Source organism: Propithecus coquereli, unplaced genomic scaffold (assembly GCF_000956105.1).
Source record: "Propithecus coquereli isolate 6110/MARCELLA unplaced genomic scaffold, Pcoq_1.0 Scaffold24, whole genome shotgun sequence".
Classification (NCBI taxonomy): Eukaryota; Metazoa; Chordata; class Mammalia; order Primates; family Indriidae; genus Propithecus; species Propithecus coquereli.
The window spans coordinates 1,132,868-1,146,930 of NW_012147952.1; the positions used below are offsets into that span (position 1 = coordinate 1,132,868).

At 41.3% G+C, this 14,063-nt stretch overlaps 1 protein-coding gene across 1 annotated transcript in view; it reads left to right on the forward strand.

Moving 5' to 3' along the window:
* The first annotated feature begins 6,781 nt into the window (after positions 1 to 6,781).
* Positions 6,782 to 14,063, forward strand: part of RIMS1 (regulating synaptic membrane exocytosis 1) — a 482,695-nt gene continuing 475,413 nt past the window's right edge. Inside the window, exon 1 of the mRNA XM_012646050.1 lies at positions 6,782 to 7,237. Within this exon, the coding sequence (XP_012501504.1) occupies positions 7,074 to 7,237 (164 nt within the window). The 5' untranslated portion in view covers positions 6,782 to 7,073. The remainder of the gene's footprint in view (positions 7,238 to 14,063) is intronic.

Genomic DNA, 14,063 nt, shown 5'->3' on the forward strand with positions numbered 1-14,063 from the left:
TCTAAGCTGGAGACTCTTCATATCACCTGAATCAAAATGAAGAACTTGCAAGAAATTACTCAGTGCAAAGAAGGAAGTTGGAAGAGAATGAAATGTGGAGAAATTATTCTAAAACATTGCCAATTAATCATGCTAAGTTTGGCCAGTAGGAAGGCGATCATCCTCAGAAGAATGCAAAAGAAGCCATGAACTCTGATTCTGAATCAGGAGATAAGTATTGAAAAGAAATAACTCAAAGAAAGAATACTAAAAATATTAATTGCTTGGAAAAAGTATGTCCAAAGCGGATTTGATCCCACCAGAAAAGAACAGGATAATATGATGTTCCTTGCTCTAGGTCCAAGGATAAAAACATTCCCACACACTGAATTCCTCATGAAACAAATGACAATAGTGGAACCTTACCAAAAATCAGATTAAAATAGGTATTTTGCTGAATTTGAGCCAAAATCTGATATCCAGTTTCAGCCAAATACTTTCAGTGAAATCTCTTGAGAGCCAAATGTTCTTTGAAGCCAGAAAGACTATATTTTTGCAAATTACTATAACCATGTATAAATAGGGTGACCATATAATTTATCATCCAAATTAGGACACTTGTAAGTGAAAGGAGATACTGCTGATAATAATGCCAGTGCAACAGGCACAAACTCAGAAGACGGTGGACAAACCAGGACATATGATCACCTTATATATGAACCGTTCTTATATAATAAATTATGATGGTGCTCAGAAAAGGGTGGTGAAAAATATATAGGTGGATATGATGATAACTTAAGTCAAAAGTCTAGGATTAGAGTTCATTGGTTAGCCAAAATTGCATGTCAACAGGTGTTGAAGATATTCCAAAATCATTTATTACAAAACTTTCTAGAAATTAAAAACAAATCATGATAATGCGTACAAAATCTGAAATCATGAATGCATTACTTGCTTATTCCTTAAAGTAGACATTAACTAGTACTTTGTGCTTAGCTCTTATATGAATGTGCATGTGTACCCAAGCTTCTGTCAATCATACATTAATAGAATCTCTTCACTTTTCTCATTGTCAAGAGAGCAACAAAGGCCCCTTCAGCCTTCAGGCCAATCTTTGATAAAAAGCAATCTTCAGAAGAAAAATCATTGCTTTTTTTAAACTTTAGAGAAAAAACTATTTTGATCAGAGGGATCAATTAGCAAATTAAATTCAAATATATTTCTCTTTTTGGGAATTTTGATGATGATGACAATGACAGCAACAGTGAGGAAAGGCTCTTGCTATCCCTACCACACCACTTGTTCCTTCCCCTGATACACACACAAATTCCCTACCTCAGTACGTGGAGCCAGCACCACATACTTCATCAGTCGACATGTCTCTAGGTTCTACTCACAAAGCACATCTTGCATGTGTCCATTTTCCTCCACTCATACTACACCCGCCCAGCCCAAGCCATTTTAATTTCTCTTAGCCAGACTTTCTGTTTTCACTGTCCTGGGCTGCCACCCATTCTCCTGCCACCCACGGGCAGAGTAATCTTTTCATAAACATAAAACATATCATTTAACTCTGTGCTTAAGCTCTTCAGTGGTTTCCCATTGCACAAGAATAAGACAGCATTTCTTGTCCTGGCTGACCAAGCCTTCTATGAGGTCATCTCCTGCCATTTTCTCCTCCCCTTGCAATGGTCCTGCCTCACTGGCCTACTTTCTGTTTCTCCAGAACACTGCTCTTTCCTGACTCAGGGCTTTGTCTTTAGCACCTTCATTTGCTTGTAACACTCTGTGCTAAGCTCTTTTTAGGCTAGTTTCTTTTTTATCCGTCAAATCTCTACTACCAGAGCCCTTTCTTAGGACTTCCATGACTACCTATCTTCCCACAGATGCTCTCTTATATCTGTAAAGTTCTTTTCTAGAGTAATTATCATACACTAACTGTTCTTGTGTGTTTATTTATTTATGCCTGTCTCCTCCACCTGCACTGTCAGCATCTAGAGCAGGGGTCAACAAATGTTTTTCTCTAAAGAGGCAGATAGTAAATATTTCAGGCTTTGTGAAACATGGTCTCTGTTGCATCTGCTCAACTCTACCATTGCAGCATGAAAGCAGCTATAGATAATACATAAATAATGGGTGTGGCTGTGTTCCAATAAATCTTTATTTACAAAAAAAAGAAATAGGCATTTGGCTTGTGGGCCATTGTTTGTCAATCCTCTTTAGGGCCATTACCTTATCTGCTTTTTTCCCTACCATATCCTCAGCACCTAGCACAAAGCAGGTACTTGGTCAATACATACTGAAAGAATGAATGAATGGAGTTCCTTCTATGTGCCAGGCACTGTGCACATATTCACAACCTTTTACCCTTATGAAAACCCTGGAAGGTCGGTATTGTTATTTCCATTTTCTAGATGAGCAAAATAAGGCTCAGTAAAGTTTACTAATTCATTGAAACTCACATAGCTGTTTTATTAGCTTCCTGGGGCTGCCATAACAAAGGACCACAAATATTTTGGCTTAAAACAGCAGAAATTTATTCTCTGAAAATTGTGGAGGCTGGAAGTCCAAAATCAAGATGTCATCAGGGCCATGCTCTCTCTGAAGTCTCTAGGAGCAAATCATTCCTTGCTTCTTCTAGCTTCTGGTGACTTTGGCGTTCTTTGGCTTGTGGCAGCATAACTCCACTCTCTGCCTCTGTTTCCACATGGCCTTCCTTCTTCCTTGGATGTCTCTCTGAGTCTTCAGATGTGTTTTTTTCCCCTGTATGTCTGTGTGTTCTCTCTATTTATAAGAACACCAGTCACTGGGTTTAGCACCCACTCTAATCCACTATGACCTCATTTCAACTAATTTCATCTGCAAAGACCCTTCCCCAAATAAGTTCATATGCTGAATTTCTGGGTGGACATGGTTTTTTGGAGGACAGTATTCAATCCACCATACCTATCAGATGGTAGTGTGAAGATTTGAACTTGACACCAGTTCAATAATTTTCCACTCTGAAGTTATAACCTCAGCTATGAAATTAAATTAACAGTTAACAGTAGTGTCCAATTTTAGGATTATTTTGAGAAATGATGCAATTATATCAGTAGAAAAGAGAGCTAAAAACTTACCTTTTAGGAGCTTTGTCTATGTATAGTTTCTGACTAGTATCATGAATGTAATGTTACTGTTGACCTTAAGGACATTTGATAGAAATCTTACGACTAGAGATTTAAGATGCTTTTCTACAGATATCATTGGCTGAACAAGGAAAATCACATTAAAAGCTTCATATCTTTCTAGTTAACATCTTTGGATGCAAGGCCTGTAAAGTCAGAGATTTTCCTAAAGCAATTCTAAAGCATGTTTCCTCCATTAGGGGAGAACTTAGTTCTATGGTCTAATACATTTGGGAAATACCAGGCCAAACCAAGTAAAACAGATTTCTTTACTGCAGTAAATAATTGCTGCTTAGCATTCTTTAAATTTGTTAAGATGCCTTCTGAATTTCTGGGAGGGAGGTATTATGTACATTTTCCCACATTCATTGATCATTTTTTGTAGAGTATCTCCAGAAACTAACCATCTAAGCCACATACTTTGGTATACCTATTTTGGGTATTTGCTTGCTTATCTAAGGGAAGATAAGGGCTGCTTTTCTAGAGATAAATTTGTAAAGACACTTCTCTTGGATTTCAGAAATTGGTTTTGAACCCCTCCATAATGGAGGAGATTCCTGACAGAAGGCAAGACACTGATGGGCTGCACCAAGGCACCTACTAATTTGCTGGTCAACTCATTTACTTATTTACTTGTTTATTCACTCACTGGTTTCACACAGACATAAGCAGCCTAGAGAAGTACCTATGAACATAAAGATGATTGAGAAACAGACTTCTTTCCATTAAGTCACCCAGATAATACATGCCAATCACCATTTCCCAAAGTAATTCCAATAAATGGAAACCACATGTTGTGAACTGAATTACTTCCCCCCAAATTCACATGTTGGCATCCTAAACTTCAATGTTTTAGAATGTGATTACATTTGGAGATAGGGTCAAAATTAAAGAGGTGACTAAGGTTAAATGAGGTCATAAAGGCGGGGCCCTGATCCAACAGGATTGGTGTCCTTATAAGTAGAGGGACAGACACAACGGATGAACAGGCACAGAGAAGAGGCTATGCGAGGACACAGGAAGAAGTTGGTCATCAACAAGCCTAAGAGAGAGGCCTCAGAAGAAATCATCCTGTCAACACCTTGATCTTGGATTTCTAGCCTCCGGAACTGTGAGAAAATAAATTTCTGTTACTTAAGCCACCTAATCTGTGGTATTTTGTCATGACAGCCAGAGCAAATTAAAGCACCATCATTAATTGTTCATTAGGTCCTTGCCTTCGAGAGCTTTACTCAGCCAGTTCTAATGTCTACTGAGGCTTTATAATTCCTTTATTTGTACTTTAGAAGAATTTCATGAGAGCCAACTTGATTGCAAACCTCTTGAAAATGAGGCCTTGTCTGTCGCATTGTTGCATTTGCACATTGACTATCAAAGAGACAGGCATCTGGTAGAATGAATGTATCACGTACATTTCTACTCCCCTCTGTGCATTAATAATTGAGAGTTGACCTAACATATATCTTGAAGTGAGGAAGAAATAAGAAACAGAGAACTACAAAATGTTAAGCACATAATTAGATATTTCAAACATGTCTTCTTTTTAATACTTCACTTCTGTGTTGATGTAAGTAACTTTATTCCCATTTTACAGATGAAGAAATAGAGGTTCAGAGATATTAAGTGATTTGGCCAACATCATAAAATCATAGGCAGAGCCAGAATTCTAACTCAGTTTGTTTTCTCCTGAATATACGCTGGACTGAGAGAAACAAGAAAAATTATTTAAAAAATGAAGAAAAAACAACTATGTTTTCATCCATTGCTTATTTAGAGAAAGGAGGAAATCTAGCTAGGCAGCAGCACTTATGAAAAATAACTGGAAGTTTTAGTGGACTATATATTCATTTCAATGACATCCTCATGAGTGAAATGGCTACCAAAAAGTTAGATCAATGTTAAGTTGTGCAAATAAAAATGATTGTTATACAGGATTATTAAGCACTTACTAAGTGCCAGGAACTGTTCTTGATTACACATATTCTTAATACTTATTCTAGAAAGATAATAAAAAAAAAATTGAGTGTGTTCAAAGGCTAGTGACAAGTCTTTAAAATGAGGCTATACTGGTTAGATAAACTGAAAAGGTTTACTCTGCAGAAGATTGAAGATGACCTGATAACTGCCTCAAATATTTGAAAGATTTTCAGATAGAAGAGGGAGTCAGATATAGGAATAGAATTATGAGGTAATGAGCCTTCCATTGCTGAGAGTATTCAAATAGATGTGTCTATGTAGAAACAACTCTTGCATTTAATGGGAAATCAACTAAATTCTTAATATCTTTAAACTTAAAGATGTTAAGATTCATAAATATCATCATTATGATCTTCATTAACAAAGTTAGGCTTGGAGGGAAAAAAAATGAGTGCTAACTTCCTTCTGGAACTATTGAAATAATTCCCCAGGAGAGAAACATATCAATTCTCTCATCATTATTGCTAAGGTATCCTCTCTAGGAAATTGTTCAATTTGAACCCTTCCCTATATTGATTCTTTTATAATTATACTAACAAAATTCAGTCTCCAGGTTTCAAAGCTGATAACATTACCTATTTTGAAAGGATCATCTATTTATTTTTGCCTTTATCAGCAAAAGAAGCTCATTGTAATGCCTATCATTGGCCCAGGCATTGAGCAGAAGCTCCTTAAATATAACAGGACATCGCTGGGTGTTTTTCTTATCTGGGATCAGTGTTTCTTGAGTAGTACAGAGGGACTACTGAAGTACCTCTGAACTACATGTGAGTGAGTACATGATGATAGTGAGCATCACTAGAGGAATTAGAGTAGATAATCCATTTGCAAGCACCAGAAAAGTGCAGTTATGTGATACGATGGGGCTACCCGGAGTCCACAATGACAAATTAAAGAATTATCATGTTGTGGGGCATCTTGCGGGGAAATTAGGATACATTGCAGAACAGTTCTAGCAAAGACGGGTCAAGAAAGACACTGCATTGACTAGTGCAATGTACCCAGAAAATCCAGGCTGTTGGAGGTGTGTGTCAAAATTACCTAAAAAATTACATTGTTGTGGCTGTGAACACTTGACTAGTAAATAAGAAAGACATGGTGGCAGGAAGGAAAAAAATGCATCCAGAGGGTGTTCCATCCTGCTGTTCTGAACATTGTGGGTGCTCAAATAATATTAATGCTCTATGATGAAGATGGTAGCGAGGATGATGATGATTAATGCATCCCATGGAAAATAGGGCTGGGGAGGATGACATCGACTAGGGACCAGGAGAGGGAGGATGACTCACGGGCGAGGGGTACCTGGGGATAGAGCGATGTGGTGTGCACGTTGGCGAGTGAGGGGGGAGCGGCTGGGGCACGCGTGGCTCGGACCTGGGGAGCGGGCGGGTGGGTGCCGTGGGCGGAGCGGCTCCGGAACTGAGTGGCTGGCAGCTATGTCTGCGAGAGCAGCAGCATCTCCCGGGAGCGAAGCCTCCGAGACTCCGCCTAACTGACACCCAAACTCTCCCTCTTCCTCCCGCAGCCCCAAACTGGAGGCAGCAGAGCCTGGGAGCAGCCTCGGCGGCGGCGGCCGCCCCAGCCCCAGCCCCGCCCCCGCCCCGCCGGAGACGCCCGGATCGGCGGAGCCTGGCGCGAGCCCTCGCCCCCTCGCCGCGCCCGCCGCGCCCCCGCCTGCCCGCCCCCGCCGGCCGAGGCTGGGCTGCGGGAGGCGGCCGGGCGGCCCCGAGCCTCGCTAGGGCGGCCAAAACAAAGGCGGCATCCGGGGCTGGGTGGATGCAAACAACCATGAAAGACTGGGCTCTCTCTCTCCCCGGCTCCGCTGCTGCCGCCGCCGCCGCCGCCGCCGGGAGGGCTCCGCTGTGAGGGGAAGCAGGGGCGCAGCTGCTGGGCGTGCGGCCGAAAGGTGAGAGCGAGAGAGCGAGCGGAGGGGGCGGGCAGGCCACGAAAATGTCCTCGGCCGTGGGGCCCCGCGGTCCTCGCCCACCCACGGTGCCTCCCCCGATGCAAGAGCTGCCCGACCTGAGCCACCTGACCGAGGAGGAGAGGAACATTATCATGGCAGTGATGGACCGGCAGAAGGAAGAGGAGGAAAAAGAAGAAGCCATGCTCAAGTAAGCCACCCCCAGCCGCGCCATCCGTGCCTCCGTGCCTCCATCCATCCATTCGCCACTCACTCACCCGGTCCTCTCGGCTGAGTGTGGGGGAGGGGCGGGCGAGGGTGCTGGGTGCGGGCGGAGGCCCCCGCCTTGGGGCCAGGGGCGCAGGGCTTGAGCAGGGAAGAGGCCAGGGGACCGGAGGAAAGAGGGGATGCCACAGCCAGGAGCCCAGGAGCCGGGAGAGAATGGCTTGAGACTGGGGTGCACAGGAGGATTGAGTGGACAGGGGCCACCCTGGTAGTGGGATGTGCAGAAGCTGAGAGGAGCAGATCTCCCCACGCCCCAAGTGGAAGGGCCCTGGGCTGGGAGCAGGTTAGGTGGCTGGGGGTGATTAGAAGACACGGGAGGCGGGATGAAGAGGTGCTGAGGACAGCTCCTCTTCTCTTCTTGGAGTTGTTTAGCAGGTCCGGGTTACCCCGATGAAGGGTGCCTGTATTTATATAATAAAAATGCTTATTTTTAGTGTTCATTTTGGTACTCATTCATCTCACAGATCAAGGCTGGGTATTTTTTGGGGCAGTTGCCATCTTTGGTAACTGCCTCCCCAGCTTCTCTTTAACCTTTTATTCATAGTCTTCTGCACAGAATACCTGTGTGAAGAGAAATTTCCTTACCCATATGTAACGCCAATGGCAATACAAAGTTTTTAATCATGGGAGAAGCTGACGAGGACTCTGGCCTGAGTAAATAGAGGTTCCTCTTTACCGGTTTCCAAGAGACACCTCTGGGGCCTGCTCAATTCCTAGAGGAAGCAGTCCAGTAAGGATTGAATACTTGCACACATGCTCTCTTCTTTAGAGCCCATCACCCCTTCAAGGGATCTGTCTGGTGCCCCATTTTCCTGGGGATGGGGAGAAGATGGGGCTCATTGCTGGTGGTGCAGGAGTGTGTGACACTGTGCTGCTGCTTGCCTCAGACAAAATTGCTTACATGGTACTGGCAGAGAGACTGGGCTCTCCATGCTCCTTAGTATTGTCCACAGAGTGGAGCTGAAGGGGTCTTGAATCCTGTCTTCCCTTGGGAAGTCTTTATGTATTCAGGAAAGTGTTCTAGCCTGGGGCAGGGGAATTCAGAGGCCCTGACCGGGACTGATTTCTTGGTGTTCCCTGCTTAGGCTAAAAGGTGTATGTGGGGGCAGGGGATTGGCATGAAGAGCCAATGGGAACCTGTTGCATCTGGAGTTAGCTGATAGCAAAGAAGAGGTAGGAAGGAAGCCGGGGTGCCTTCCAGGCACAGTGCACAGGAGCATGGCCTCTCCCCCAGCCCTAGGATTGCCTCCTGAAGAGAAGATGCTGCCAAGGAGTGTTTCTTCTACTTCCCCTCAGTGCAGCAGTGCCTCACAGGAGAGGAGTGGAGGGAGGCTGCATTCACAGACTGAGGGGGTCCCCAACCATTGTAACTGCCACCCAGATGGGCATGGGGGATATCGAGGTAGAGATGTGGCTATAGAGTTACAGTAAAATAGTAGAAATCCAGCCAGTCCTGTCCTTTCATTGTACATTCAGAAAAGGGCTGTTAACTCAGAAGGCCAGAGCTGGCCCAGTTCTATAAAGAGCAGCAGGTTTCTGAATTCCCTGCTCCTTCTCATCCAAAAAACAAATACTTTAAGCCTGCTGGCTTGCAGGAGGCAGAACCCTCATTAATCTGCTGCCTGTCCCTGGTGGAAGAATGACGTCCCTGGTGCTGCAGGCTTCCCCTCTTCTGAGATTGGAAGTAATGGATGGTGTCTGATGGTGCTGCTGTCTGTCTGTCTGGGTGTCAGTCCGTCTGTCCTCACTGATAGCAGCCCCTACAACCTGTCCTGCACACCTTTTCTGCTTGTCAGGATTTACAGGTTTGCTGCCATTCCTTTTGGTGTTTGCTGCAGACAGCAGGTGGATGGAGGCCTCCAGCAGCTAGTGGAAAATATGGGCTTCTGCTTGACAGAGTCCGGATAGGAAGGAGAAGGCACAGTGCAAGTAGTGGCTGTCAGACCTCTTCATTGGCTGTTTCAAGCATGGTTTCAAGTGAGGGATTTTAAGTGGGAGTGGGTGAGTTTTAGAACAGAATTCCAAATCTGCTAACTGCCAAAGGATGGCAATTGTAAAATTGTATGGACTTATGTGGACAAATAAAAATTAGGAGCACTGTCCAACTGTTTATGTCTAATACATCTTTTCCACTGCTTTTCCTGTGACTGCTTTCCACTTGCTTGCAAATGTTGTTCCTTTATTGCACGAATTTACAAGATATCGCAGTAGGTGATGCTGTTACACAACAGCCCTCTATAATCCTGGACCTCTGCATTAACTTTATCAATCAGCCTCCTCTGCTAATGTCTTGGCCTTTTGTGCAGTGACCGATTGGTGAGTGTTTGGAATTCCGGTTTGCTGCCGTGTAAGCATGTCATATTGTCTGCAATTAGTGAAACTGTGCTGAACTTTTTTTCTAGAGGGCACTTTATGTCTTAAAAACTGGGGCTCATAGGGTTTATTCAGGGACACACATATATATAGGGATTTAAGGACACACAGTCATAGATGGTGGCCTTTTTAAAACTTTGCTTTAAAATAAATTGGAAGACAGTGTGCTTTTCACAGAGTTTTAAAATATTTGTTAAATCAGAGAAAAGTTTTATGGTAATGCTTGGTCCGTCATATCACATATCTGAGAAGTTACTTTCACAAAAAGACCTACAAAGCTAAAGTTCTTGTAACAGAGCAATTAGGTTTAAAATTCACTTTTGGTATTGATGCAGCACCGTATCCTTGAGCTACTTACTGTGTGTGCTCTCTTTCTTCACAATGTATAAGAATAGGCATTAATAGAAGTTAGAAAATTGATGGGTGAATATGCCAAAGCAACATTACAAAATATCAATTAAAATGTATTTGTAAGTTTCATCAGCCTTGATTGTAAATTACTACTTGGATTTGGTTTTGAGAATGTCTTTAAATATGTATAAATGGAAAAAATGAGCTACTTTCACATCAAGATTTTAGAAATATTTTATTTGAAATTGGAAATACTTTATGATAAAAATAATTCATTTTGTTGGCAAAGTACACTAATTTTAAATACCATTGCCAATAACTAGAAATAGTTGACTCCTGCAAGTTATATTTAATGATTGATTTAATTATCTGCAAATTAGAGGTCTTTTTTAAATATTAATAGAGTTTTGGATGTGAGTGTCTGTACACATGTGTTCTGGAGGCTTTATGAAACCTAACTTTCTCAACGAATACTCTTTCAAGTAACTGTCACTAGACATCTTGAGCCAATATATTCCATGGGCTAAAAACGGGATTATCTGAAACCTAAATCAGAGAAGATCTCATTAGATCTAAAATCTTATTCCTTTTTTATAACAGCTTCATAGAGAAGGGAGGTACAGAATAGTAAAGAAGAGAGAAAAAAAATACAAGTGGAGAGTTAAGGGGATGGTTTGAGGATGAGAATTAAGAACCATGTTGGAATATTTAACTAAAATATCTACCGTTTATTGAGCATTTACTTCATGCCAGCCATTATTGTAAGTTATTTAATCTAATGGCAAATAGTTGAATTATAATCACATTTAAATATTTGGATTCCCACAATATCTTGTGCAAAACATTAAGTCAGATAATATAATTCCCAAATCCTCACACTACACTCACAAAATTCCACTAATAGCCTAAGATGACTCACATAACATGGCCCAACCAGGATTCAAACCCAGACCTTTTAGTCTAAGTACAAGTAGTTTCCCATACACCACACCGTATCTCTACCAAGAAGCAGCTTCTGCTTCATTTATCTTTTCTTTAAATGAATTTCCGGTCTTTCCTCAGTGTTGAAGAAGTGGTTTGGCAAAAGATAAGGCTGATTCAGAAGGTCAGCTGCTGATCATAAGAGGGCCTGGAACTTCACCTACACTCCTTAATAGAGTGTTCCTGTCGATTGAGGGAAAAGAAATTGTCTCCAGTTTGAAGATAATAAAAAGCATTGTAGTGTAGTGGAAAGACCATTAACTTTGGATCCAAGTAATTTTGGGTTCTAGTTCTAGCTCTGCCACTTACTGTGTAATTGTTGGCAAGAATATTAAATTGGGATTGTATGAGGTTCCATTTTTCTTACAAATCCTGCAACCCATAATATAAATTGACCTATAAAAAGCATTGAATTTGGGCTCCTCTCTCTCAATCATCCACAATAGCTACCTCCTTTGTGGAGGGGAGACAGAAACTAGAGAAGAATTTTTGTAACTTTAGCTTTCCTGTTCCTTTTCCTTCCTCCAAACAGGTTTAATATTGTGTCCTGAAATGTATCCATAAGGCCTATTGTGAGAAACCCCAATTAGCAACTGGGAAAAAAAGGAAAAGTAGACTAGTGAAAACTGGAGAAGGATGAGGATAGCGTCTCCATGTATTTAAATATCATAAATTCATTGAGGTTTATGAAAATTTTCATATCTTGTACCCCAAATTATATTGCTGAAGCAGGGATGGGTGAGAAGGAAAAGAAAAAGGCAAGTGTGTTAAAGGTGTCCACCTATTCCAAGATGCTGTTTAGGCAGAAAAAACTGAGAGAGAAAACTTTGCGTTTCACTTGGAGAATAGTCTCCTTGACACCATTCATGAATATGGTTGAACTTAGGGAAGGCTAATCCTGAACGCTATTGGAGTTTTCTACTTTCAACATAAATCTGTCATAGTAAATTTGCATGCCCAGTATTGAGTTCCTAACTGCTCATGAAGAAAACGGAGAAAAAGGAAGCCTAAAACATGAAGGGTGTGAGGAGTTATTAAGAGAATGGAGAGTAAGAGACATAACCGTTAGTTCACAATTTTGTCAATCTGTCTTGACTTTCTTAATTGTATGCATTACTTCTTAAAAAGAAGTGAGAGAGGTGCTATCATTTAAGGAAATAGATTACTAAATTATAATAGAAGAATAATATGGAAACCAGGGTGGGCTCGATGTGTTACTGCTGACTTGAATAATAGAAACACAACATGTTGGGAAGATTATTTGCTCAGCTTGTTAAATGGGGAGAACAATTTGTGTAAACCTGTATAGTGAGCTTCCTGGAAAGATATCAAATATGAATTTCTGAAATCGAATTATTATTCTCCCACACCAGTAATAAGCAGATGGATGAAGTTGCTGTACCATGGGTTATAAAGTCCATTGTATTGCATTTCATTTATCTTTATGGACTAGTTTCTATTTTTAACCAACTTTTTACATTTGGTGTAGTGACATGACTTGGTCCTGAGAGTTGAAGTAAATTTGCCTGAGACACATGGCAACTGGAGTAGTAGAACTCAGAACCCATGCACACCGATTCTAAATCTTGAATGTTCTTTTAAGTCTTTTAAAAAGTGTTTCAAGCTGTGGGCATTATGATTTGTTTCCCTCTTTTACTGTCTGTGTCAGGCATTTGGCTGGTTTCTTTATGAATTTTACTCACTCTAGGCTCACCTCTTGATGAGAAGTCCAGTCTGTCAGTGTTTATTAGTTTTCTAATATTCACGAAATTTCAAGAAATAGCTAGGTATCTTCCTTACCCTTTGCTGATGACATTTGATCCCAGAGTCCAGAGAGCAAAACTTCAAAGAAGCAAGAGAAAAACTTCACGTGGCTCGTGGCAATTTCCACCCTTTTCTGAGTACCCCTGTCTGGGCTCTCCCGTTCTGGCCACATGGGACTCTCACCCTGTTTGTACCTGGGGCTTCCCTTATCCGCTTGCTCTTTTGCTCACAGTTCTCCCTAATACTTTAGCTTTTTCCCTCCATTCTCCTCCACTATGAGGTTATTTTTTCTTGCTACTATTGTTCTGAATTTTATTTAGTAGGTAGGCTGTTTCTGACAAAATATCATACGATCTTTAATTCAGCAATAAGACCATTTTTTCAGGTATTAGAATTGGGCCAGAGATTGGTCTGTTTGGCAGAATAAAAAGAGAATCCTCTGCTTACAGTCCAGTGTTGGCTTAATTCCTACCATTTTACAACTGCCATGATCAGAAAGAGAGGTGAGCATCGGAGAGTTGAATAGAACACTAGACTAGATTCTGGTCTTAACATCATCACTTTTACAGGTCTGAACACTGGCACATTAACCCATCCGAGTGTCAGTTTCCTTATGTGTAAAGTGGAATTTATAATGTCTGCTCTTCTCATTTATGAGGCTTTAACATGATAGTGATCCTTCAAATCACTGTACCCAATCAAGGTGCCATTGTTATGTTTTCTCTTTAAAACCATAGAAGAATCTGAAGATCATCTTTTCCTGTGATTTTTGCAGCTACTGGGGGGCTTGTGGAGATAGATGAATTCTTGGAGAAGGGCTCATCCATTGTATCATGCTAGCAATGCAGCGTGGCCAGACTTGCAGCTACCAGTGGGAGAATTTGGCAAGCAGTTAAAAGGTAAAATGAGTCCAGGGCTTGGTCTGAGGTTATATTTACGTTTTTTATGTTCTTCTCTACTTCTCATTAAGTAGCTCATAAGTGTTTTTAGCACAAAAGGCAATGTGAGCAAAATGATAAAGTTTGAAATATCTAAAAGGCAACCCTAATTCAAAAATGAGACGAGAAATTAGCTTAGAGTAATTTCCTCATATCTTACTAGAAAGAAATTGGAGAAATAAACTTGTGATTTTAGTGTCACTCGGTTTAACAAATTATTCATTTTCAAAATTAGCTAAATAAAGGGCCATATAATTGTGAAGTAGTAGTTTTCCTTTCATGCCAGCTTACTGTTCAGTGTTATAATAAGTTGTATGTATTTAAGAACTTTTTAAGACTCTGTAC